Here is a 26,403-nt window from a genome sequence, read left to right as displayed (position 1 = left end):
ATTGAATAAAACAGGTCAGACCAGATGTTGGCTTAAAATTTTACTGCATCTTTTATATCTTCTGAGAGAGCAGCACTTGTACTGGAGAAGTGTCTAGTCCAAACAAATGATTAAAATAGGGAGACTGCACTTCAGACAGCACTAGAAGAAACTGTTCTTGAAGTTTCTTTTATGGTGATCACACTGGCATAAATGCTTATTAACAAATTGTCCTATATGAACTTCTTATATGGAATTTAGAAGCATGAAAGACCACAGAAATTTGGCAGTTCTTACAGAAACAAAGAAAAATGTTGCTATAAGCTTCTTAGAAAATTCACAATGCTGTCAAGGCCCCTTTTTCCAGATGGAAATGACAACCAGTTACTATTAAACAGGTTTAGGATCCCATGGAATCCATCCTCAAGGTGGTACCAGGTCACTCGAACCCCGTTGTCCTCCAGCCTCTTCTTGTACAACAAGCCATCGTCCCGCAGCACGTCGTACTCGCAGGTCAGGATGAAAGATTCTGGCAGCTGCTGGATGATTGTGTCTTCAGCCAGCAGTGGGCACAGCGTGGGCTCACAGAATCTCTTCAGTGTCTCAAAAACTTCAGTTGTGCAGTCAAGTAGCACACGTGGTTTGTAGCCTCTGACCTTAAATTCCTCAGGGATGTTGTCTGGACTCACCCACTTTTGATATTTTAGTTTAATATCTGGAGGAATATGGGAACCTTCCAAGACCTCTTCCAGTTTTGCTGCGTTTCCATTTAGATACTGCAGCATGTAGAAAGCAGCTCGTTCCCGGAAGAGCAGAGGGACTCCCCGATTCTGTTGGTAGGATGGTAAATTGAAGTCCAGGGCCTGAAGGCCTGGGTAGATGAGGATCTGAGCACGGAGTCTGGGGAGGTCTGACCTGCCTGCCAGGGTCTGGCTCACAGCAGCTGCCAGGTTGCCCCCAGCACTGTCCCCACAGACAGTGACCCGGGCAGGATCCACGCCGTAGTGCTGCAGGTGCTGCAGGAAGTGCTGGCTGGCGCTCAGACAGTCTTCGTAGGCAGCGGGGTACTTGTGCTCAGGGGCCAGACGGTACCTGCGACACAGAGACAAGTGTAACAGAAGGAAATGTCAGTTTTAAATGTATTGCTAAAGTCCTGGTTCCTGCAACCAGGAACACCCTGATTTCTGCAGAGTTTTAATTGTCTCCATAGGATTACCATCAATAAGATTAGGTGGTGCAGATTATTTTGTTGTGATATCATCTGTTTATGGTGTCTCTTAGGTCTTTAACAACACTGGAATACTCAGCTGCTAACTAAATGTAGGTTTTATTGACAATAATTTAGTTACTTTTGCTTCAGTTTTTCATGGGTTGGACACAAATGACTTCTAGCTTGTATCTTTGTTACGTAAATTATGTTACAAATCCCTGTAATCTGAACTATTCTGCCAGTCTTTTGATAATGTATTAGCTTGTCATTCACAATGTGCTTCTCTTAAGTATCAAGCAGGCTTTCCTTGAATAAGTGTTAAGGAGATCACATAGCTCACAATCTATTTACAATCAGTTTTGAGTTTGGAACTTGAAAATATTCATTCAAAACTTCATTTTCCAGCTAGATATCCCAAAGTGTAATTTGTGATGTAATCAGACAGTGAAAACAGCCCAAATGAGTCTTCAGTGTCTCCAAGCAACAGCAAATGAAGTTGTAAATCACATACTTGAGAAATCCCACAGACACATTTATCTGAGGAAGATTCTTGCTGTGACTGAGAGGACAGGAGGTGATATTTACACTATAGGAAATAATCTCTCAGAATCAGCATGAGCAAAGACTCACCCCACAGATACAACCACAGATTCACTCTCTCTGGCAATGAAGCGGCACAGCTCTTCATGGGTCTCTGAAAGAGATTTGGTGGGGTTTGGGTTTAGGTTGGGCTGCATTTTATCTCCAGAGAAGAGATGTTATCTATTGGAGAAATCAAAGAATTGCAAGAAGGAAATGCTCTCTACTTTTCCCTGCTGCTTCCTACAAAGCTCCTCAGTTCTTTTGTACCTCCTCATCTTCCTATTTCAGTATTTTTTTCCCCTTATTTCATTGTCCTGTAAGAAAAATCACGCAATCCACGGCAGATGCCTTCTTCTGGCAGCAAGAATTACGAGATTGAACCTGTGGTTATATTCAAAGTTTGCAACTGCTACAGATCAAGAAACAACCAACTTTATTTTTTATGAAACATGTATTTCTTTAACTGAAATATTTCTGGTAGATATCTTACCAAGACTTCCAAATACCCATCCTCCTCCATGAAAAAACACAACTCCTCTCCTTTGGCTGGCAGATGGAGCCTTAGGCTGGTAAATCCTTACAGGCACTTTCTCAAACCACAGGTCCTTGATGAAGAGCTTTGGGTCCGCCCCCAGAGTTTTTCTTCCTTGTATGTACCGCACAAAGCTCACCTGAGTGCAGATGCCAAAGTTTTCCAAAATCTTTCCCTGTTCAAAGGCAAAGAGAACAGAGAGCTCACTCAAGAGACCCTGTGTTTTCCAAAGGAAAGGAACTGTGTGGACAGTAAACTCACAGTGCCTAAGTCATGGGGTTTTAGGGCAGTAATGAACTAATGGAATAGTTGTACAGGTATAGGAGAAAACTGAACAGCAGCATCAGGAGGGGTTATAGAGTTACATGAACAAAGAACAGAACCCCAAACAATGCAACATTAACAGACTGGTGAGATAGAATCCTCTGCTTCCTCAGCAGGTCCTTTACCTAGCTTTGAAAGCAAGTTTGGTTTTCACTGGTTATTCTATCCTTCCCCCCCAGATGATGTGGAAACATAGCAAATATGATCATTCTGGTGCTGATTTTCATGGTACAGACACTTGCCCAAAGTAGAGTTGACTAAGTTAAGAATATATTTGATAATTGCTTTTTGATCCATTTCCTAGGTCGCACTGATGTGTGTCATGCACTGACAAGAAGATCCTGACATATTCAGTAGGAATGAACTTCTCTTCATTCTCTGTGCTATAGGGATATTCATGCCAGATACCAGACAATTAATACAAATCAGACCTAGTGCTCCAACGTAACTTTGCATAAATAAAAGGCATATCTTCTGTTTTGAAATGCATTGTTCAGCCATGCCAGTCTGTACTTTGGTCCTTAGGAATATTTGGACCAAGTTCATATTACTCAAGATTCTGTTATGAATATATCTTATTAGCCAGCCACATTTGCATGGATTGTCAGTAGTGTCATAACTCCCAAAATATTTATCTACAAAAGGCCTTTTTTTTTCAGCGATTACAGATATTTATAATATTCTCCATGCCTGATCTTGAGGAAAGATTTCTTGAAGAAACCAAGACATTTTGCAAGGTAGTGATTTTAATTTTTCACAGAAACTAGTCTTAGTGTCTCCAGTTGTATGATAAAATGATTTCTTCTTTTGTATTTGCTGTTTTCCAAGCAGGAATGGAACAATACCAAGGATATTTTAACTTTTACATTCAACTTGTTTGTTTTCTTTCACCCTGTGTTGCTTACATTGCAGCATACAATGCTGGTTTATGGTGGGCAGTGGATTGATGATTAAAAGAGAACTGGCTTTTCCAGCTGTTTAAGTGATGTAATCTCTTTCTAATTACAACTTCTGTGCAGCCAAAGCATGAGAATACATATATCTAGAATTCTTTACTATGGTTGACCATAATCTATTTCTGACAGAATATTTCTGACAGATTTTTTTTCTCTTTGTTTTCCATTTTAAATTTTAAATAGCTTGTATCTCTTTGCAGATATTCCATTAAATTAATTTAGTAAATATATGCACAACCTCTGTTACCTCCTGTCTAATGCCATGTCTCATCAGAGCATCTCTACACCTATCATTACATAGAAATACCTGTGATTCAGTGAGCTCCTCTGTCAGCAGAGCTCACCAGATGCTGAGTGCTGCTCTTGGAGACTGATTACCTTCCCACACATTTCCAAGCTGCTTCACCTGGAGAAGATGGGCTGGTCAGAGCCCCTCATTCCCATCAGGCAATCCTGCTTAGTTGCTGCAGGAGTTATATAAATGTGCTTTGGGGAGAAGAATTCCTTCAGCTCCTCTTGGACAACGTTACCTAATTTTGTCACATGTGTGACAGAAACTTGTCCTTCCCAAGGCCAGTTCTGAAATGTTCAGCTTCTCACTTCATATTCACAATAAATACAGAATTCTCATCCCCATGCCCACAAAAAGCTTGGAAGCACGGGCCAGAGACATGTGGTATAGTCTGAGCCAAGAATGGAAATACAAATGATCCAACGTGGATAAACATTATAAATCAAATGATTGCTAGGTCAGCTCAAGTCAGGGCAGAAGCACAGTCAGACTTTTACACACTTGTGTTAAGGCAGCATTTAGGTACCGCCTAAGATAGAGCTGGGCAGGACTGGGTTAGAGGAGTGCAGTCTCAGAAGTCTGGCAAAAGTTTCTTTGGCAACACTCAGCTCAATAAAACATGCAGCATGACAGCAATGCCCTGCTTTGCTCTCTGGAACCTAATTCCATGCAGGCTTCTAGCACAGTAGTAAGTTTAAAATCTACAGGTTGTCTGTTCTTCCCCCCAAAATCACACCACGTTCACTTACCACCACGGCTGTGCATATTAAAATTATATGAATGATTCTGAGCTTTGCAGGCTGAGTCACTCCAGGAGGAATTTCTGAGTTGGAGAAATCAAAATTAATTGCCCCTATGACCAACAATATAAATGAAGCAAGAAAACCAACTAAGAATAACACCAGCACTGTGAGTACAACTGCCATGTTGCTGAACTGCAGTGATCTGACATGTCTTTGATTTGACTTTCCAATATATATTTGTCTTGTTACTTCCTGATTCTTTGTTAATCTTCCTGTTCTTTGTTTGCTCCAGTAAAAACCTTTCTCCCCCCTTTCACAAATACATTAGCAGGTATCTTTCCCTCTCCCACTTTCTTTACCCCCATTCCTGTTATCTTACACAAGATAACAGGAATGGGGGGAAAGAAGGTCAAAGTCCTTGATTTGTCAGTAGATCTATGCCAGCAGCATTTTGGAATTTTTGCAAGAAACCAGTGCTTAGCTGGGAGAAGGGTGTTAGGAATGACCTGCATTACTATCAAACTAGTTGGAGGTGGAAAATGGACAGAGGGCATTTGTGTGCTTTGAGTTTGTGGCACTATAAAACACCTATCTGGAGAATTTCCTCAGGAGTGGGAACCTGCATGAGATGATTGTCACTCAGAAGGGCCAAAGGGATTGTCAGCAGTGCTCTTTGGAAAGGTGCATTAGAAAATTCTGTCATTACCCAGCTCAGTTCTTTTTAGTATTTGTGCTCTCTTCTAACAGAAGAACATGCTTTAAAAAAGCCACAGGAGGTTGACTTTAGATTCATGATTAGGTGACCGTGTTGCAGGTAACTTTCAGTAACTCTACGTGCAACAAATACAGCTGAGAATGACTTAAGATAGCCAGTGATTAAAGAGTTCTGAATCAAGCTGCTTTATCTTGTTCTTGCTGAGGAGTAGGATTGTGCTAATGTAGAGAAGGTGTACTTTAAATGATGCAAATCAATTAATTGTGAATCTAAGTCTGCAGCTCTTCAAACAGCTAGGATGTCAGAACATTTAAATTGCAAATTCATGGGGAAAGAGAAGAGGTAAAAAAATCTAACTTTATTAGGTAGCAATGTGGGGGATTGGGGTTTTTTTTTATTTGTTGTTGTTGTTGTAAAGTCAAATTATAAGTGATGGGGGGAAAGTACCATGTCATTTTAGTTACAAAACTTTATAAAAATTTAATTTCATATTGTTTCTCTAGTGGGAAGTTGAGTGTTTTTAATAGGGCACATGGTCTTCATAAAATATTCTGAAGTAGAAGGAAATCTTGTTTCAAAAATCAGCAGAAGCCCAGATTTGAAAAAAACCAGTCCATCAGTGGTGTTTGTGGACTTTCAGTTTGTATTGTGTTTTCACAGTTGTGTGGTTATATCTAATTGTTTGGTAGGTTAATTACTGACCACAGCACAGCTGTGACCAGGTAAAAGCAGCAGGATTGTGGTCTCTGCCTGCCTGTGTTGTTTTGTTCTCTCACCATGGGAGGGGCATTTCTCTTGGGTTCATCAGTCAGTATGTGTTTAGCAAATGTAACTCTCACTCTTATAACAGGAATATTTGCAGTGCTAGTTTTTTATTTTGTTGTTGTTGAAAGCATCACAGAATCACCATAGCATTACAGTGATAATATAGATAAAATTGTGCTTCTCTGCCTTCTTTACATGATTTTCAGATTTTTTTCAACACAGCAGAACAGGTAGTCTTGAGCATAAGATAATCTTGAAAGAAAAATGGGTTATGGAAAAGTCTCACCTCTGCACTTCTCTGACATCCACACACTCATTGAAGTTCAGAGATTCCAGTTTGAGAATGAAGTTTCAAAATGAAACATCATTTCTCAGATCCCAAACAAAATCAAACTCATGCTAGTGCCAATTTAGGATTTCTGCTCTGAACAGGAGCCTTCCTTTTGACTTCCCATTTTCTGGAGCAGTGTAGTTTTTGTAGAGACTAAACCTGGAAATTAAATTCATGGCTGCAATTTCAGTGTCTGCTGTAAGACTTCATAGTAGCTGAGTTCTCCATCTGATACCATCAACACCTCCTGTCTGTCAAAGGGCCAAAGCTGACCTTAGTTGTTGTCTTCAGCATTTCTGAGCTGTTGAAGTATCTTCATGGAGATTCTTGTCTCTTGCCTTCAGTGTGTGCCAGCCATGCAAAGATTCTGGAATTGCTGTAGTTTTAGTGAAACAGGATGTTCTAGGTGCCTTGCCTTTTCACTTCAGTCTTATTGGTGTGTTTTTACAAGAATATTTTCTAGAATGGTGGCACTTCAAATAATCTTAACATTTGTTTGGGAGTCACTACAGAAGCAGAAATCAGAAACTAAAAAATGCAGTCAAAATCCAAATGATAAATCAAAGGTGTTTATTACCCTTGCCAAGTATAAATTCATAGACACTGCCTGACTTTTGTCTTTCTTCTGAAAAATACTTCTATAAACCATTTATATAATTCACAATACTGTCCATTATCTTATTTCCAGATAAAAAGGAAAAAATCCCATAGCCAAAAAAGGCTAAAATTCCATGGAAGGCATTCTCACAGTGATACCAGGTCACTTGAACACCATTTTCCTCTAGTCTCTTCTTGTATAACAGACCATCATCCCTCAACACATCAAACTCACAGGTTGCAATGTAGGACTCAGGGAGCTGGCAAATAATGGAATCTTCAGCTAACAGAGGGGAAAATGTCATTTCTAAAATTTCTTTGACAGCTTCATGGACTTCAGGTTTATATGATGCAGGTTTTGGTGGTACATAGCCTCTAACCTTAAATTCATCAGGAATGAGGTCAGCACTTATCCATTTTTTATACTGGTGTCTCATACAATCAGGAACATGGCAGTTTTGTAGAACATCTTTCCAATATGTGGGTTTTTTGTTAAGGTAACGAAAACAGAAGTAGATGATCATCTTCCGGGTCAACATGGGGACAAAAGCATTCTGCTGGTAGGAGGGCAATTGGAAATCCAGCCCCTGGAGTCCTGGGTAAAGCAGGACCTGAGCACGTACTTTTGGCAGATCTCTATGATTCAGCAGGATTTGGCAAATAACCGTAGCAAAATTAGCTCCACAGCTGTCACCACTAATGATGATGAGACCAGGATCCACGTGATACTCTTCTAAATTCCTCATGAAGTATAAGGTGGCATTGAGACAGTCAAAATATTGCCCTGGGTAGGAATGTTCAGGAGCCAGACGGTACCTGAAATGTTCAAGTGTCAGTGGAGTTACAAACATTCAGTTTGTGTTGTTTGCAGTTGCTGTGGTAGTTAGGCAGACTTTTTTTCTTAATTTTAAAGATGATATTTGGGTTTAACTAATATAGATTGGAAGGCCAAACTAATGATGCAACAGCTCTTTTAGAATACCTTGCCTATAAACACATTTCTAAATGAAATGAAAGGTTTAAGTGAAAAATAGGGATGTGATCTGAAAGAGTAAATATTTTCAGCATATTTTTCAGAAGAGTTTCAAGTGAGAGCTGTATTCCCATAAATATTTCTATGGCAAAATAGCACTTACCCAACAGACACAACCACTGAGTTGCATTTTTTCGCCATATAGCGGCATACTCTTTCAAAGGCTCCTAGAGAGAAAGTTTAGCAGAAATGATGATTTGAAAATCAAGTATATTTTGAAATGAAAATACAGATCCCTGAACATGTGCTACATGGAAGGCACTGCAAGATGAGACTGATAAGGAACCTGTGCTATGGAATGTGGTCTTTACACATTTATACTTTTTCTGTTGGCCAGTGGCTCTCAGGGCATCACACAAGCATGTGAGGATTGTGATACTGGGGAAACCCAGAAATCTGTCTGGTATGGTCTCACATCTTACTTGGTGGTCAACAAAAGGTGTCTAAGGAGAGTGTAAGCTGAGGATAAACAGGAATAAGGCGCATACAGGAATTTGAGGCTCAGGGTGCTCCTTTGAGACAGAAGCTATCTTTATACCTAAGGCCCTTGATTAGCATTTCTTTTGTGAATTACCCAAACCACTTGTTAAGCTCATGATTTTAACCTTAACCATAACAGCTTTGTGCAGAGAGGAGCTCTCTCACTTGCTTACAAAGGTGTGAAGAGCCATTTCTAGTTGCTCCTTTTGTACCTGGCATTCACTGCTTCCACATGGTGGAATTCTTGTACTGTAAGAAATGGTGGATAAATCCTTCCCTGTTTAACTTCTCTTGCTTCTCATGATTTTATAGTCACTTAGTGTACCTGTCTTTATGCACCTTTTGCAGCCTGAAGAGTCATAGTTCATTCACATATTCTCTGCCCAGAAGCATTTTTCTCACCTAGGCATCCTCTCCAAGTCTTTCCAGAACTGCTTTATCATTTTTGAGGAGGGGGAAGCAGAGCTATAAGCACTCTGCTGTATTTAGATACACCATGGATTTATTGCAGTGGCATTAATTATAATTGCTAGCATCTTGTTTGCTTTTTGACTGCTACTGTGCACTATGTCAACAATTTCAGGTAACTTCCTACCATATCCCAAGAGCTCCTTCCTGCTCCAGCTTGGAGTCCATTGTTTCATTTATAAGGTCAGAATGCTCTGTTCATCTGTTTGACTTCTCTACATGCCATTTCTCCTGTCATTTTATTGTCTGATCCTCTGCTGTCATAAAGACGTTCTGCAGTTTTTCAGCCATCCCCCTCAGAGGATTTAATACCACATCACCTTGCACCATCTTTTCTGTTTGAATAAATTGAATCAATAAATTGATTTGCATTGCTCCCAGTACAGATCTCCTTATGGGAATCTCACAGGAACTTCCCCATAACCCATCTTTTTTCTGTCTTTCAGTCAGCTCTAATCCAAATGAAAGACCTTCCCTCTTGTGTCATGGGTGTGTAGCCTCTTTAGGAGACTCTTCTGGAAATCAAAGTGGGTTTTAGCAACTCAGTCTCCTTTATTCATGTATTTGCTGACTTAAAAAACTTAAATTGATGAAACTGATAAAGAGTGGGTTTCGATTAGATATTAGGAAGAAATTCTTCCCTGTGAGGGTTGTGAAGCCCTGACCCAGGATGCCCAGAGCAGCTGTGGCTGCCTTGTCCCTGGAAATGTTCAAGGCCAGGTAGGACAGGGCTTGGAGCAACCTGGAATAGCAGAAGGTGTCCCTGTCCATGGTGGGGACTTGGAATGAAAATGAGACTTAAGTTCCCTTCCACCCAAACTATTCAACAATTCTAGGATTTGTGAAGTATGACATCCCTCTGAGGAATAAGCCATAGTTATCTGTCCACTGATTTTTTCAGTGTGGCATCTGCTAATTTGCTGGTTGCAGACTTCAGACTTCCTAGGCTGGAGATTCCCAAAGGCCTTCTGAAAGCCTGTCATCATGTTGTTTTCCTGTCATCAAACACCAAAAGGAATTGAAGCCAAAGGTCAGGTCCCACTCTCTGTGTACAGGTATGGCTGTTACATCAAGCCATGCCACGTGAACAGGGTCTCACTGTGCAACTTGTGGTGTGTTTTTTCCTTCCAGTGAGAGGAATTCCCCTGTCACTTAGATCACAGAGTGCCTGCCCTCCCTGGAATCCTCACTGCCACCCAGACTAGCCCTAGACAAGAGCCTGGCACTCCCCCCAGGCTCCTGTGCCCTGAGTGCAGCAGGGAGGGTTATCTGTGCCCCAGTGCAGAGGGGAACCCATGGCACAGGAGTAATGTCATGATTCCTGCACGGGGCTGAAGGATGCCAGGAAATTCAGCCCAGTATAGTGCAGATCTACCTTTTGAAACAGTAAAGGATTCAAACCCCTCAAATTGCACTGCCTGACCCCTGGAATGAAGTTCAGATTTCCATGTTAGGGGCCTTGGCTTGCAGAGAAGGCACTCGGAGCCTTAGCTGCTCAGAAGATCCTGAGCACTCAGGGAGCTGAACTCCCAGCTGCTGAGACAAGGGTTGTCTCCCTTTCTGGAAAAGAAATCAAGTACCCTCTGCCAGAATCAAACTTCCCCAAATTGCTCCTTTGTTATTTATATTTTCCTTCCTTTGGATTCCTTGTTTGTATGAATGGGAATTTATTTACAGATTTTTTAAAATGTATTTAAATCCTTCCTTGGCTCCATATTATATCTTTTCTGTAAGATAGGGTAGTCTTAGTAGAGCAGCATCCCTCACTGAGAGCTGAGAGCAGTGTGAGGGATTTCTGGATCACAGATCTCTTGCCCAAAGGAGGCAGAGATGGGACTCCCTTTAACACGAGACTGTTCATTCCACAAATGCTTTCCAGTTTGCACTGAGCAAAGACTGATGACACAAGGAAGGACAGGGCAGACATTGACTGACACATGCCTGAAGGCAAAAATGTAAAGGTTTGGATTTGACTTGAAAAATAAAACTTGCCCATTTCTTACTAATGCTCCCAAATGTGCCAGCGCCTCCATGAAAATACAGAATTCCTCTTCTTTTGCCAGCGGGGGGCCTTTTGGGCTGATAAATCCTCAAGGGTACCTCATCTACTGTGAGGTCTTTGATAAGCAGCTTGGAATCTCTCCATGGAGGTATCCCATCGAGCACTGCTCGCAGTATGGTTAAATCACTGCAGATCCCCAGCTTCTCCAAAATCTTTCCCTGTTGACAAGAAAGAATTTGGAAGAAGAGGAGTAATGTTGGCTTGTTTCTGAACAGACAGCATTATTCTATGTACATGCAGTTCAATATGTACAGGATACATCTAGGTATTTGTTTTAAATTTTCATATGAAACAGTTTCCCAGCATAAAGGGGCTGCAGTTTGACTGAAAAAATCTAAAGAAGCTTTTAAGATTAGTCATATTAATTTTATGAGTTAATTTACCGTGTTTTGGATTCATATATCAATGCTTACAGGTTTCAGGAGCATAAATTGCTTTTTTCTTTTTTTTTTCCCCCTTAAGTAACACATTTTCCTCCTGCTCCCAAATATCCTACCCAAGCAAAAGTGAAATCCCCAGGTTAAGAAATTTAACTTACCATGACCATGGTTGTGATCATCAAGGAGTAGAAAAAACGAAGCTTTAGAGGTTGCTCAATTCCAGGTGGCAGTTCTAAGTTGAAAAAATCATATAATACAACCCCCCAGAACAGTGCTGGTATTAAAACAGGAGAAATAAAAAACATTCCTATAATTGCTAAAGTTGTATAAATGGATGCCATTTCACTTCAAAACAGGAGTGAATGCTATAAAACTGGGTTAAGCCCTGTTTTCAAGTGCATCTAAGGTGTCTTCACAGAAGACTGAGTGCTCGGTTCATATGCAGAAATTAAATGTTTATTAATGTTGCAATGCAATGTAATGCAATTTTCTCCACCCTTCTTTTGCTAATGATACTATTCACAACACTTGTATGCCTCATTTATACCCTTTACAAAAGGTGGGATTCAAACTGTCTGGAAGTGATTACTCCTATGAGCTTTTCACTAACAAGGAGAAATAGCTATTCAGAGGGGCCTTGATTTGAAGATGGTCTTTTTGGTTTGTAGTGGATTCATTCTGGATGGATATTTCTGTTGCAGTGTTAAATTTTAGTGATGTGGGGCTACTTGCATTTGTCATCAAAGCATATATACACTTCTTTGAGAAGAAAAATACTCAAATCCACAAATTTTTATAAACTCTGTTTCATAGGGGAGTACACTGACACATCTGTGCTCTAATTTTTGTTTAAATAAGAGTATATTTGCTCTGTGTTTAAAATCAGTGCAAGCCTGAATATACACTTAAGTCTCTCCAGACACTTGAGGGCATGTTTGTAGGTTGAAGCCACTGTTGCTGCTGGTAAAAGCTTTTTAGCAAATAACCCTCAGAGTTTCATATTCACTGTAATTCTTGCTTGCAGTTCAGTGTAGAGGCATTATGAATACATCTGTATTGGTGAGGGATTGGTAACAGTTGGTGGCAGTTGTTTGGTGAAGTAATTTTTCTGGTTTTTGTTACGTTTTCTACATGATTTAAAATTTACAGTTGCCAAACATTTTGTGCCTTGGCTTTTAAAGTGGAATTCCAGTCTGAAAACTGAATTAATCGTTAGTTTCATTAGCACAGTATTTAAATGAAAGCAATGCTGACAGCTGATTTGCACAACATTGGCTTGTGAAGGTAAGGATGTGTGGGACGGAGCAATCTCATAAATTTGTGCCAGGGTTTGTGAAATAGGGAGATCATTGGAGCCTTTTCTGGGCTGATTGGCTGATTTGGAGCCTTTCCCTTCCACAGAGCACAAATTTAGGATACCAGTAGTTAAAATGCTAGACTGCAGAGTACTGAAGCCAAACCCAGATGCCCATGGCCGGTGCTCAGCTTGTCCTAAGCTCACAGATGTTCTCCACAGGGCTCTTCAGCACAGCTGGGGCAGCCCAGTGGTGTTTGTGGTTATTAGTTGTAGAAATGTTTCCCTGTAGTGTGATATTATAGCACAGCCTGTGGGGATTTGGCTTTGTTTTGCCATATATTCCTGTAAGAACAGCACAGTTTAACTAAGTGCTGATTTCTTATGTCTGTGCCATCAGTCAAGATAAATTCCCACATGGATATCAGCTCTGAATCTTGTATTTCAGCATTCTTGAGGATTTCTTATATTTAAATCCTCAGAGGAGGCAATTTCTGTGCTTTCTAAAGAACCTTTAATCAAGAATAAAAAATTCTTAAAGGTACTTAGTACTTCAGTGGCAGTAAATGAAACTTTTAAAGGTGACCAAAGGCAATTAAACACCTGCTATTTATGTGATCAGATGATGAAAGCCTTATACCAAAGAGCACATGTCTGTCTGCTGTTACCTCTATGAGCTCTTGCTGACACTGTTTTGACACAAGACTTCTTCTATTCAGTGAGTCAGTAATTAATCAGCTTTAATCAAAACCAAAACATCTCACACATGCCTCCTCTGTTTTGAAACCTTGATGGACTGATTGAGTAGGAGGAAAATTTCTTTACTGTCTTTTTGTTTAAAAAGAAATTTACAAAGGGACATTTAGGAGTTTTTTGTTCATTTGCTTTTTGTTGTTAGGCCCTGGCAGTTATCTATAGAATCTGTTGTAAAGTCATGACAGTCTGAACAAAAATCTTTCAGTTCTGCATTACAGCCTTTCTGTTGCTAAAGAAATGTTGGTGAATCAATGTTTTAAAATATTATCCTAATGTTTTAATCTCTTAGTATGTTATACTGTTAGAGTACACTCAGCATGTGAACTTAGAGCATGTTGTAGCTCTGTGCTGTTTGCACCTCCAGTCCTTGTCCTGTTAACTCAATGTCCAAGTTTTTCCAGAATCAAGTAAATCCCATGATCCGAGAGCTGCTTGGTCCTTCTGGGGATGTTGATGTTGACAATTGTGTGATGATGCTTGGTGCCTTATATTTTCATATTTCATCTATTTCCAGTCTGGCCAGCCATTTCTGTACCCAGAGGATGGGTAGGAATATCTGTGGTCAGTATCAGATTCTCAAGTTGTTACAAAACAGTCAGTGAGGTTTTCAGGTTTTTTTTCCCAGTTGTTTTTGAGGTGGTAAATTTCAAAAGAATGTTTTTATTTCATTTGAATCCACTGCATGAAATGAGTACCTTGTGTCTTCTCAAACAAAAAGGCTTCTTCTCTATCTGGCAGTAGAGAAGCAGTTCTTTAAATGGTGCCTGTTTGATGTGTTTTGCTATAGCCATATTTTTGTTCTTCAGCAAACTCATCTCCAAACCCTAATTTCCACAAAGTCTTTACCTATTGATGAGAACAAGCTTGCACTACCTAAAGGTTGATGAGATTCCACTAAACCAGAGAAAATGAACACAGTGTGGAGTTTGACATTGCAATGAGAATTATGAGCCTCATGTGGTTCTTTATTGTTAGAAAACAGCTACTCAGAGCTCACAAAATGATTATTTGTTGAACTTGGTGTTGCTGGAGTTTAATTGGTTAATGTAGTGTGTGATGAGTACAGAATTGACAAATTTAGTTGGGTAAATGCTTCCCAGTTTCTCATCAGCAAGCCTCCATTCTAAAATTCGTTCTCTTGTTGATTTTTCAGCGTATTTCTCATAGCTACAGTAATGATGGGAAGGGGAAGTACAATAATGATACCTACCCAAAGAAATGTGGTCTTTGCAGGTTTTCCCAAGACTCAGCTTTGTGGATTTCCTAAAGCTTCACACATAGCTTTGTAGGCTGAGAATGTGTAAAACTCATCAACTTCCCCTTAATTATTAGTGGAAGAGGCAGGAGCTGACAAACCCAACACTGTGCAAGGCAAGAGCACTCGGGAGAGGTGGTGCCAATGAATTCTGTGACTGTCCTGAGTTGTTGGTTTTCTTGTGAAGTCTCTCTAAAACATTACAACACCTTTCACTTGTGATTGCAGGCAGTTTCCACCACTGCTAACCTGGAGTCAGTTGACTATTGCAGAGTTTCTCTGTGTAACACAGGAAATCCTATGATGAGTAACTAAAGCATTGGAAAGGAGTCAGCTGTGATGACTAAGGTATTGATTCTAGCAGGTATAGCCAGGAAGCAGAAAACAGGAAAAAATAACATATTACAAAGAAAATTTAAACCCAGAAATAATAGCTTCTGTTAGAGTTCTTTATTTTTTAATATTCATTTCAAAGTGAAACACTCTGGTAAATATAATTTGCCTTGCTTTTTAAAATTATTCTTATTTTCTCTAGGTAATTTAGCAGAACAGTTAGAATCTGTAGAGTACTTTAACTGACTTTGTTTTTACTACTTCGAGCATGGAAGGAACTTGCCATACTTCAGTTCACATTTCTTCCTTTCACATCCTGTAAACAACTGACTGAAGGCACCTCAGAGCTTTTCATACCTGTAAGCCTGAGTCTTCTGATCTGTGAGATGGATTGAATATGCCCTTCACAGTGACAGTAAGAAGCATTAAGAAATTACAGCTTAGTACATGCTGTACCATACTGGTTTTTAAAGGTGCTGTGTATTTGCTTCATCTGCCTCTGCATTTAGGCTGCCTCCTACCTACTTTTCAGCGTCCTCCCTTCTTGTTATCTCCATCTCCCCACCCAAATAAGTAGCTAGTTCCTGTATGCTTTGCTCTTACAACAGAAAGCCACCTTGCACTTGGCATAAATCTTTATTTTAGCCCTTTCTTTCTTCCTTTTCTTCTTTGAAGTCTGTCCCTTCCAAATGATTCCTAGGCTAAACAGCTGCTAACAAATTCTGGAGTAAAAAGCTGTACTGTATTTAAAAACAAACAAACAAACAATAAAAGAATTTTATGTATTAGCATTCAGCGATGGAAATTCAGATCTTGTGTTGTGCAGTTCAGAGCAGGTACATTTTTGAAATGCTTATTCAGCTGGAGGGTTTTGTAGAGCAGCACTGGGAAATGTGGATGGATTGTTGGGTGTCTGTGTCTCTGTTGCTGTGCAGTTCTGTTCCTTAGAGTATGGATTCCAAAAAGCTGCTCTGGAACATCCACTTGGGATTCCATGGCAGGTCATCACATCAAAATCAATCTTATTAAATCAGAAGTTGCTTGAATGTAAATATAACAACTTCAACTGCACTTCTTTTCCCATGGCCAGGTTTGTCTGAGTCTCAGTGTTCCAGATATTCAGGTTAGCAGTGTCTGCACTCTCACAGGAATCAGCAAACACAGTGAATAACTGAGACAAGGAGGACAGCAATAAAAACAGCCAGAGTTTGCAGGATTCTGCCAGAGCAGTACAGAGAATGGGTATCATAGGCAGAGAATAGTGTTAAATAACACAACTTCTAAGTAATAGAGCTACTAAATTTGGAATGTTTTCTAATTTCCTGTTTATTTTTAAAATGCTGTGGTATGTGCATTGTTACTAGTGTGGTATAAAGAGGTGATGTGAAGGCAGCAAAGCAGAGGATAACTGAAGCTGTAAATTTCTGTAATACAGCACTCCAAACTTGATTGGTTAGAACAGGTAATCTAAAGTTGTTATGGCTTCATATGTGCTCTGTTAGTCAACAGAAAGCTTTAGGCTTTGAAGGCATAAGAACAAGTTGAGTAAAATATTGAAATCAAAGCACAGTTTGACCTTTGGCAGTGTGTTTCAGGTACTCACATCGTGTGCCCAGAGCACCAAGAGGTTTTCCAGGTTATTACAGACTCAGCTGGTGCTGACATCTGGTGATGGAATGATGCAGGGCAGTTTGCTTTCCCTTCCTTCATGTCCTTCAGCATCTTTCTGTCACACAGAGCAGCTCAAAGAGTGTCAGGCCCTCCCAGCTGCACTGACCTTCCCAGCATCTCACTGGTTTTCAGTTTTCAACAGTGTTCCAGTCTGCTCCTGGATCCTTTTATGTGTGTTACAGTGCTCATGGGCAAACTCTGGAGACCAGTTAAAGAAATGTGGCTCTTGCCCACATTCTCTGGGGTTAATACCTCTGAATGGACCAGCCTTGTCCACACCCTGTTCCTGTCTGGAGGGCAGCTTGGGCTCTCCTTTTACTCAGGGTGCTAACTCTGGAGGGAATTATCACCTCAGGCACCTCACCCTCCTCCCTTGTGGAAGGAACTAGTGGTTTTTGTCAAGATGGGAAGGAACTGCCCCAGCTAAGGAAAGTTACTTGTCAACATTGTATTTTCCTAAGTTCTTCATAGGCAAAAACTCACCAATAACCCAGGAGCTCTCTGGGTTAAAAAAAAAAAAACCTGTAGTATCTTCATCATATGGTCTTTGGGGTGTAATACCCATGAGAGGTTTGACAGCTGTCAGCCTTTGTGTTAGTCTGACTGTTGTATATTTTATTGTCAGGAATGCACTGCTCTATCACTTTATGGACAAACTGCCACTGGGGTCACATGAGCATTCATGGCACAGGCTGCCCATGTGGAAAACAGGCAGCACTCAAGAGTGTGCATTCAACAGCACAACAACAACAGCATTCAACAGTGTCAGTGTGTGCCTAGAAATCAGGAAAACACTGGAGAAGATTTTCTGACTTTTATGCTTATTTGCATTGTATTCATTCAGAGATGTCATGTGGAAGATCCCTGTAAAATTTCCCCTTTTTTCCTGACTACTATGTGAATGTAACTAAATGTAATTCATATTGTTCTGGCAAGTTTCTTTACTCATATGCTGAATGTAAATAGCCATGCAGAGCATTGCAGGAAAGCCCTTCCCTTGGTTGTAGGGTGTCTTCTGTTGGATCCTGTGTCTTACATAACTGTCTGCAGTTGCTTTTGGTTATAGTTTAAATGAGCCAGTGGGGGGCAGAAAACACATAGAGTAACATCAGATACAGAGAGTATTCTTTGAAAATTATAGAGCTAGAAATTTCCCTGACAAGAATGGTGGTAATTTCAGTGTGGTCAGTGTTCCAGGTGTTAATTTAAACAGAGACAGCCAGAAGTTTTGTCTGTCAGTAAAACTGCATCCTTGCCCTGTTTTTGATTCTTCATGGAAATGCATCTTGCCTCCAAGTAGAACTTAGAACTTACGGAAGAGTTTAAGACAATAGAGTCTAGTGACATAATAAGTTATTTTGGTTCAGGACATAAGATTATAACAAAACCTGAAACAATGACACTGTTCCACAGTGATACATTCACCTCAGAATGGTGTAAGTAAAACATTTACTGACATTTCTGGCAATAGTTGAGGTCATTTCTGAGAAAATAGCTTTACATTTTTGCAATGCCATTTTATTTTGAATTGGTTTCCTTGCTCATTCATTCTTGTTGTAAACAGCTGAAGATTGACCTGAACTTAGATTTTTTTTTTTTTTTTTAATTTTCTCAATCACTGCCCTTTCTCCCCAATGGCACTTGGCACTGTCCCTCAAAGGGAGAGTCCTTCCTGCATCAGGCAGTGCTGGCCTACACTTTATAAAGGAACTGATATTACTTTATATTCCCATGCATCCATTATCTATATATAAAATGTAAATGCATGGTTTTTTTTAATAGATGTTGTTTTCTTTAACCAATACTTGTTATAACATCTGTAGTTCCAGGCCTGCCCTTTCTCTCTCTTCCTCTCCTTCTCTTCCCCTTCTTTCATTTCTATTTTTACATTTTTCCTGCTACATTCAGTTCTTTTTAAGCTTGTCTCAAATTGAGCTCTCACCAGATACAGGCTTTCTTAAGTCTTTGACCATATTCTTTATATACTGATCCTGTAGATTAACACCCTGTTACCTGCCCCAGGTTGTTTTCAAATGTGGTTTGTGTTCTGATAGTACCAGAACTTTACTGAACCAGACTACATTGCAAACCCCATGCTATAAGGATGAGATCTTTAATGGCTACAAGAGAGAACTGAAGAGCTGGTAGAGAAAAGAAATGTAATTTCACCTGATTTTGTCTCTCCTGAGAGAAAATTAAGCAAAGGCCATCATGCAATCAACTTAGTGGGTAAAAAGAAGACAGATGCAATGCAGAAATTTAAGGTGATGATTTAAGGAAAGGAAAATTGAGGATTTTAAAAAATAAGTTTGTAAGCAAAAAGAGATAGGAATCAGGAAAAGAAAGAAAGAAATGGAATTTTACATCAGTCTTAGAAAATTCACTATCTTTTGCAGGCCTTTAGCTCCAGAGCGGAATCCTACCACCTTACCAAAAAGTGCTAAGAACACTGTTCCATGGAACCCCTCTTGCAGATGGCACCAGGTCAGTTTTATACCATGGTCCTCTAATCGTTTCTTGTACAGCAGTCCATCATCTCTGAGCACATCAAGTTCACAGGTCAAAATGAAGGTCTCAGGAAGCTGAGCAATCACACTGTCTTCAGCCAAGAGTGGTGAAAAAACAGGGTCAAACATGGACTCAACCACTTCACAGACTTCTTTTGAGGGTGGATATGTTGGACTTGGTTTGTAACCTCTTGTTTTAAACTCATGAGAGATGTAGTCAGGACTCACCCACTTCTGATATTTCAGTCTCCGATCTTCTGAAACATGGCAGCCTTTAAATATATCTTCAATGAGGCCCAAGTCCAGATTAACATACTTCAAGCCAAGAACAAGGGTTCGTTCCTTTAGCAAAATGGGGACTCTCTCATTCTGCTGGTACGAAGGTAAATTAAAGTCCACACACTGCAGAAAAGGATATATTAGGATTTGTGCTCTCAGCTTTGGGAGGTCTCTTCTGTTCACCAGTGCTTGGGCAACAGCAGCAGTGAGTGTCCCTCCACTGCTGTCTCCACAGACGACAACGCGGGAAGGGTCAACTCCATGGTCTTGTGCAGTCCTCAGCAAATGGATGGTAGCAGTGAGACAGTCCTCAAACTGGGCTGGAAATGGGTGCTCAGGAGCTAAACGATACCTAAACAGGAGTGAAAGTGTTTTAGCACAGCCATTTCTAGTGAATGGGCCCAATGGAATCCTGTCATTCATTTATTTCTCTCAAAAGACAGGAAAATACTCAGTCATTATAATTGCAGCAATAGAATTCCTCCAAATTACTGCTTTTGATGTATTAATTGCTACTGTTCATGACTGGGAGAGCCAGTACACTTTTCTACCTTTGCAAAATACTTCTATACATATCCTGTAAGTGACTGAAGGCACATGAGAGTTGTTTTAGAATTAGCTGGCAAGGCAGGTGTGTCAATCAGTTATCATTAATTCCAGTTAGAAAATGAACATTTAACAACAAATTGTTAGAGAATATGAGCATAGAAAATTGATAATGAAAATCTGACAGGTTTTCAGTGTTCTGGAAGCTGAATTCTTTAAACAGAATCAATGAGTTATTGGTTCTTCAGGTATTTTAGGATATAAACAGCAATTAGTGCAATTGTAATCAACTCTTTGCTTGAACTTTTAGACATCGTTTCTTTTAAAAAAGTATTACAGATCATCAGAGAAATATTTGTAATGGTCATCTCAGATTGACTACAAGTTAAATTTGGATTTCCTGCTGCCATTTCTTCATGTAAATACATCATGCCTGCAAGAATAACTTACTGAAGAATTTAAGACAGTAGAGTCAAGTGTATAGATTTCTTTTGAGGGTGGTTATGTTGAGCTTGGTTTGTAACCTCTTGTTTTAAACTCATGAGGTTCTTGTATTTTTCAGAACTTCTAAAATGAGTATTTGGTGTTCTGGGCAGCTGTGCTTTCAAGAGAAACAGCCTGAGGTGGTTTGAATATGGCTCTAGAAAACAAAAACATCCTCATGTCTTAGTGCTCATTACAAATTATAAAATTACTGTAATGGATTTCATTTGGAAATGAACAGTTGGGGATTAGTTGACTAATTCCTCCTGAGAGGAATTAGTGCTGGTGAAAGGCATGGGATCCTTAAGGATAGGCACTGAATGTACTTCCCAAGGAGCTTGACTGCAGTAAAGGCTTGCAAACCTAGGGTCAGAGTCTGGGCTGGGTCCCCTTACCCAACAGACACCACCACGGAATTGCTCTTCCTGCAGAGATAGCGACACTTTCTTTCGTAGGCCCCTACAAAACAGAAAAGTTCACTGGAATTGCACTTGCTTTAAAAATAAATGGAATGACAATATTCTCAAAATCTTCTCTCTCTTGTGTAGCTAATGCTACACAACATGTGTGGCATGGTCTGATCTGGGCATTGCTCACCATTTCCTTACAGCTGTGAGAACCTTCTGGCTGGCAGGAAACTTAGAATTTAAACCAATGCATTGTTTTAGTTCCCTCTTTGAAAAGTTACAGATAGCACCACTGCTGCCACTTTTAAAGTGATTTTGAAGGGGAGAAATTGCTTTAAAAAAAAACAAAAAAAAATCTGCCAAATCCAGTACAAAAATATTTTTTGTGCATGAGGCAGCATCTCATCTCTTTCCCATTCAAATTCCAAAATGTGTTTTTTCCTTGTTTTTCCACTATAAAGAGACACAGCACAATACACTCATATAAGCTTGCACACACTTGTGAACAAAAAATGGGTGCTTTAAATAAAAAATAAAATTCTAATAAGATTTTCAACTTTTCTCATAAGCATAAAGAGGAAGGAAGAAAATAAGTATTAAAAATGATCAGAGACTATTCTAGATATGCAATGTATATAAAGGCAATTTAACATGATGCCTTTTGCATGTCAGTAAATTGATTCTGCTGTCCTGAATTTTTTTTTTTTTTTATTTATAACGGTAAACCTACTAACTGTTGCAATTTAAGATACACCAAATCAGATCAGAAACTCTGTGGTGTGTGGTTGTGGAGTGTCCCTCACTAGGGATATTCCAGAGCTGTCTGGACACAATCCTGTGCCCTGTGCTGTGGGATGGCCCTGCTGGAGGGGAGAGGTGGGACCAGATGATGCCTGTGGTGCCTTCCCTGACCCACTCTGGATGCTGCACGCAGTTATAGCTCATGTTGTTCATGTTACTTACGGATACTTCCAAACCGGCCAACTCCTCCGTGAAAATAAAGAATTCCCCTTCTTAGGTTGTTGTTTGATGTTTTTAGCTGGTAAATTCTCACTTTAACCCTTTCAAACCTTAAGTCCTTGATAAGAAGACGTGTATCCTTTAATGGTGGTATTGTCTCCATTAAAACCCTGAGGAGATGGGCCTCTGAGATTACACCTACTTTGTCCAAAAATGTTGCCTGGTGATAAAAGAAACCACAAGAGACCAAATTAGTTTAAGTGTTGTGGTGTAAGCAATATCCTGTCCCTCAGGTGTGCCAACTTCTTCCTTCCCCTCCCCCTGCCCCCTTGCCTTCTTCCTAACTGCTGTCTGTCCAGTTCCACATTCCAGCAAGGGCGTCGTGTGACTGGCAGAAGTTCAACAGATGCTTCTCAGACCTGGGGTCATTGGCCTGTCCAGGTGTCATTGTCCCCTGAGACCCTCCCCCTCCCACCTGGTTGGTGGCTCACCTATCCTCTCCCTCCCCCCTCCCTGTGGGCTTAAAAGACTCTGAAACCATGTGGTCTGGATTCTGTTGGAGCTGTTACCAAGATTCAGAGCTCTGTCACCCTGGAATAAACTCTGGATTTAACCCTCCGGCGGAATCCGCTCTTTCTCTTCACCATTGCCTGAACCTTTTCCACTGGAGGTAAACTGAGTTTCTACCATGCAGGGACTCATTCTGAGTGCCCAACTGCAACTGCCAGCCAGCCAAAGGTGTCTCTGAGGTGAAACATCCACAGCTGCTGCCTTTGAGCACTAGGGCTGGACGAGCCCAGGCACATTCCACTCAGCCAAATATCAAGACCCTTGCGGATGTCCACAAGTTGTCTGGGTCTTTAAACTGCGTAAGGCCATGGCTAGGTCTGACTAACGAAGACCTTGCCCCTCTTTTCAATTTATTGAAAGGGGGAGAGGACATGGGTGCTCCTAGGTCTGTTACCCCAGAGGCACGGAAAGCTCTGGAAAAGGTTCAGATTGCAATGTCCACAAGACAGGCCCACCGATGTCAGCCTGACCTGCCATTCAAATTTATCATCTTAGGTAAGTTGCCATACCTCCACAGAATCATTTTCCAGTGGGAGGAAGAACAAACACCTAAGGCAAAGGATACACCAAAAAGGGGGCAGGACCGGAGGGACCCTCTCTTGATCATAGAATGGGTTTTCTTCAGTCACATTAAGTTTCTACCTAACATGGAGATTGATAATGAAAATTTTTAAACTCCATGGTCAATTCAGTAGGAAAACAATCAAATTATCAATGGTAGATAAAAGGTGTAAAATATTTCACCGTGTCAGGTGTTTCAGTAGCCATGTGCCTGAACAAAATACAGAGGGAGTAGCTACAGTATTTTAAACTTTAGCTTTGGATGAAGAAACATAGCCAGTACTTTTGCTTCCCAAATTCACACTGTGTTTAAACTTGCAGGAAAAAAAATCCATAGCATCTAGTACATCTTTGTCCTCCTGACCAAGAAGAGCTTTGAATCCAGGCTTGATCATCTCACAGCTTACTGATTCTTACTTAAATACTCAGGCTCAGGTTCTTATGTCACTGTGGGCTCATCTACTCCATTGCATCTGCATGGCTTTAAGCTGTTTCACTTGTAGCCTGCTCAAGATGAAAAATATGAGGCACTTTCTCTGTATTTCCACTGTATTGGATTCAGTGTTGCACTACTTCCACAGCAGCCATCTCTAATGGGTAATTCAGTTTGTTGTGCTGCCATTATTCATGCATATGCATTTCAATGAGAATTATACATATAAAGGTCTGCCCTGCATAGATCTAAAAAACCTGCCCTTGTGGTTTTCACCTCAAATTTCACAGACCTCCTCATGTGGCTCAGTAACGTGATCCTGTTAAATTTGGTGTAGGTGTCCTATTTTGGGTCATTTGCAGAGTTGATCCCATACACATGAAGGACTGTCTTGTGGCAAAGTTATAGTCTCATATCAATTCCTTCTATAGAACTCCTGGTCCATATCCATGGGAAAATAACTTTACTTATTTATTCTTCAGCTTCTCTCTGGTACTTTCTTTCCTCACACTAATAATTTTGTAACAGTAAAGGTTAAACCTGCAATTAGCTATATCTTTATGGAACATGGAGATCATCTTTGTTTTGAAAATATTGAAAAAAGGAGTCCTGGGAGACCCTTCCGACCACAGAGTTTTGGTATTTCCTTTTGTCCTAGCTGAACACTGGAGATACTTGTACACTTTAATTTTCCATGCAGTTTTGACTTCATGGCTTGTCAGTCCTTGAAAGAATTTGGCAGAAGTAATTTGCCCAACAGCCATAGCAGGAGTTGCTACATGACTTTAACTCTACTTGCATTTAAACTTTGCTTTAACCTTCCATTAATGTCCTTATCTCTCTGCTCCTTTCAGGCAGTGTGTGACAGTGCTTGTGCTTGGCCTCTCACCGGCCAGCAGAAAGGATGCAAAACTGTAAGATCAGAAGTTTAAAATTACAGTTAAAAAGCAGTGTTGAGGCCTGGGTGTGGCACCAGAGACATGGTGAGTCACCTTCTTGGGAGCTCACTGACTTCAAATAAAATTTACTAAGCAATGGGGCAGGTAAAGAAAGGAAGAATTAACAACATTAGAACATGGAATTGAAGTGAAATGTAATGCACAAGCCAAAGAGACTGAACGGGGTTTTTTTCACAATTTAAACAACTAAAAGAAGCTTAGTCTGGGTATCACAGAAGGGTTTTTTAAATGACTGGGGCAACAGTTAATTCAGGATGATTGATGAAGCAGAAAGACAAGTGCATGTCATGTTTTAGTTTTGAAAAGGAACAAGGATGAAAAGCGATGAAGGATCAAAAATGTGCCAAAAACAATGACACAGAAAATCACTTTAGGTATTATGTGTACTGTCTCAAAGAAGAAAGTTGTTCAGGCATATTGAAAGGCAAATGATGATGAATGTGGCAGCTCACTTCAGATGCCTCAGGAGGAGAATGACAGGGTTGCAGGAGAGAGCTGAGATCACAGACATCATTTAGCTGCTCACTCTGTAAGCAAGCACGGTATCATATAGAGCAGAAATTCCACATACACAGGGCAAGTTACCTCCTAAGCCCTCCAGCAGTGCCTTGAGGCAGCAGGCATGAAAAGCTAAAACACAGACCTTCAGAAAAAAACTGGGAATTGCACAGGCTGCCCAATTTTATTTTTCACAAATACTGCCTTTGGTGCTGTATAGCAAAGAGGGGAGTCTGTTATGCCCAGCACAGCTGAAGGAATCTGGACCTAATCAGTCCAGTTGCATATTTGCAACTTATTTAAACATTGATTTTAAAAAACATCACCAAACCATTATCCCTCCAGCAGAAACAGAATTAAAAACTCAAGCTTTAATGAAGTTTTACTTACCAGACCAAGCCCAAAGTTCATGAGGTAATGAAGAACATAAAGCTTTTGGCGCTCACTGATTCCATGAGGAATTTCTGCTTTGGGGTGTTCGTAATAGAAAGCCATTGCCACAATCCCAGTCAAAACAGCCAGAAAAATGGCCAGGAGAAGTTCCATCTTGCTGTGCTGGTAGGATCCTGAGAACGAACCAGCTGTGGCCTCCTCCCCCTTTTTCAGACTTTTGGATTTCTGCAGGTAAAGGCACAGGATTAGCTGTTTTCGTCACGGTTTATAATCCAGCTTTTAAAAATGCCAATAGGAAGATGAAAACATGTGGTAACCAACCATGCAATTAGACAGTAACAATTAGTTGCAGGAGAGGCTTGCATAAGGGGTTTCACATTTGCAGGAACAAGGCTGTGCCCATCACAGCAGAACTGTGACTTGATGGATCACCGTAGTGGCACTTTCTGGGAAGACAAAAACTTGTTTTGTCTCTCTGGTTTTTGGTTACAGGCAAGTTTTTATTATTTGTGAGTTCCTGCACAGCATTTCTTGGTAATCATCCTCCAAGTTGCTCAGATTCGTGCTTTGTTGTGCCTCCATGCCTTACTTTTTCAGACTTTCATTGAAATCAAGGCTCAGTGTCACAGACATGTTTCATCACCTGTGAAGGCAGATTTTGGATGCTGCTGCCATTGCACCTTTGAGTCCAGTGGAGCCATGCAGCTGCAGCCTGGTCTGAGAGCTGTTCTTGCCTCATCCTCCTCAATGGCTCTTCTCCTGCAGCAGCAGATTTTTGTTTGTTTTTTTATCTGCCTCTTGGCAGTGCTGCAGTCTCTGTCTTCTAGGAGATACTATGTACAGATGTCATTCCAGGTAGAAATATGATTCCAACTGATGAAAACTAGACTTGAACTTCATGGTGTCAGGGCTAGTAGCACTGAGTAGACATCAGCAGCCCATTCTTTTCTGTGCTGAGGTCTAGGATCTTCCTCTGGAGCTAACATATTTTTCTATACACAATAATTAGTGAAAAGATTTAACCTGAAGCAAAAAATATCTATAAAGGA

General features: G+C 40.4%; 3 protein-coding genes across 3 annotated transcripts; all 3 read right to left on the bottom strand.

The window, feature by feature from the left end:
• Positions 1 to 280: 280 nt before the first annotated feature.
• LOC132337789 (arylacetamide deacetylase-like 4) lies at positions 281 to 5,061 on the bottom strand. Its single transcript, XM_059866679.1, has 4 exons — positions 4,625 to 5,061; positions 2,262 to 2,478; positions 1,820 to 1,883; positions 281 to 1,071 (listed from the first exon to the last, which is right to left on the bottom strand). Exons 1-4 carry the CDS (start codon positions 4,799 to 4,801, stop codon positions 297 to 299), a joined length of 1,233 nt encoding a protein of 410 aa, XP_059722662.1. The 5' UTR covers positions 4,802 to 5,061; the 3' UTR covers positions 281 to 296.
• Positions 5,062 to 6,186: 1,125 nt separating this feature from the next.
• LOC132337840 (arylacetamide deacetylase-like 4) lies at positions 6,187 to 11,893 on the bottom strand. The gene is made up of 4 exons (XM_059866777.1): positions 11,608 to 11,893; positions 11,011 to 11,227; positions 8,163 to 8,226; positions 6,187 to 7,842 (listed from the first exon to the last, which is right to left on the bottom strand). The coding sequence occupies exons 1-4, from the start codon at positions 11,788 to 11,790 to the stop codon at positions 7,068 to 7,070; spliced, it is 1,239 nt and encodes a 412-aa protein (XP_059722760.1). The 5' UTR covers positions 11,791 to 11,893; the 3' UTR covers positions 6,187 to 7,067.
• A 6,742-nt stretch (positions 11,894 to 18,635) lies between these two features.
• LOC132337738 (arylacetamide deacetylase-like 4) lies at positions 18,636 to 25,688 on the bottom strand. The gene is made up of 4 exons (XM_059866550.1): positions 25,352 to 25,688; positions 21,944 to 22,160; positions 20,969 to 21,032; positions 18,636 to 19,896 (listed from the first exon to the last, which is right to left on the bottom strand). Exons 1-4 carry the CDS (start codon positions 25,505 to 25,507, stop codon positions 19,119 to 19,121), a joined length of 1,215 nt encoding a protein of 404 aa, XP_059722533.1. The 5' UTR covers positions 25,508 to 25,688; the 3' UTR covers positions 18,636 to 19,118.
• Positions 25,689 to 26,403: the final 715 nt, after the last annotated feature.

The sequence above is a fragment of the Haemorhous mexicanus genome, chromosome 23 (assembly GCF_027477595.1).
Source record: "Haemorhous mexicanus isolate bHaeMex1 chromosome 23, bHaeMex1.pri, whole genome shotgun sequence".
NCBI classification, from domain to species: Eukaryota; Metazoa; Chordata; class Aves; order Passeriformes; family Fringillidae; genus Haemorhous; species Haemorhous mexicanus.
Note: the sequence above shows the minus strand (reverse complement) of the source record. Positions and strands in the feature narration are given on the sequence as shown.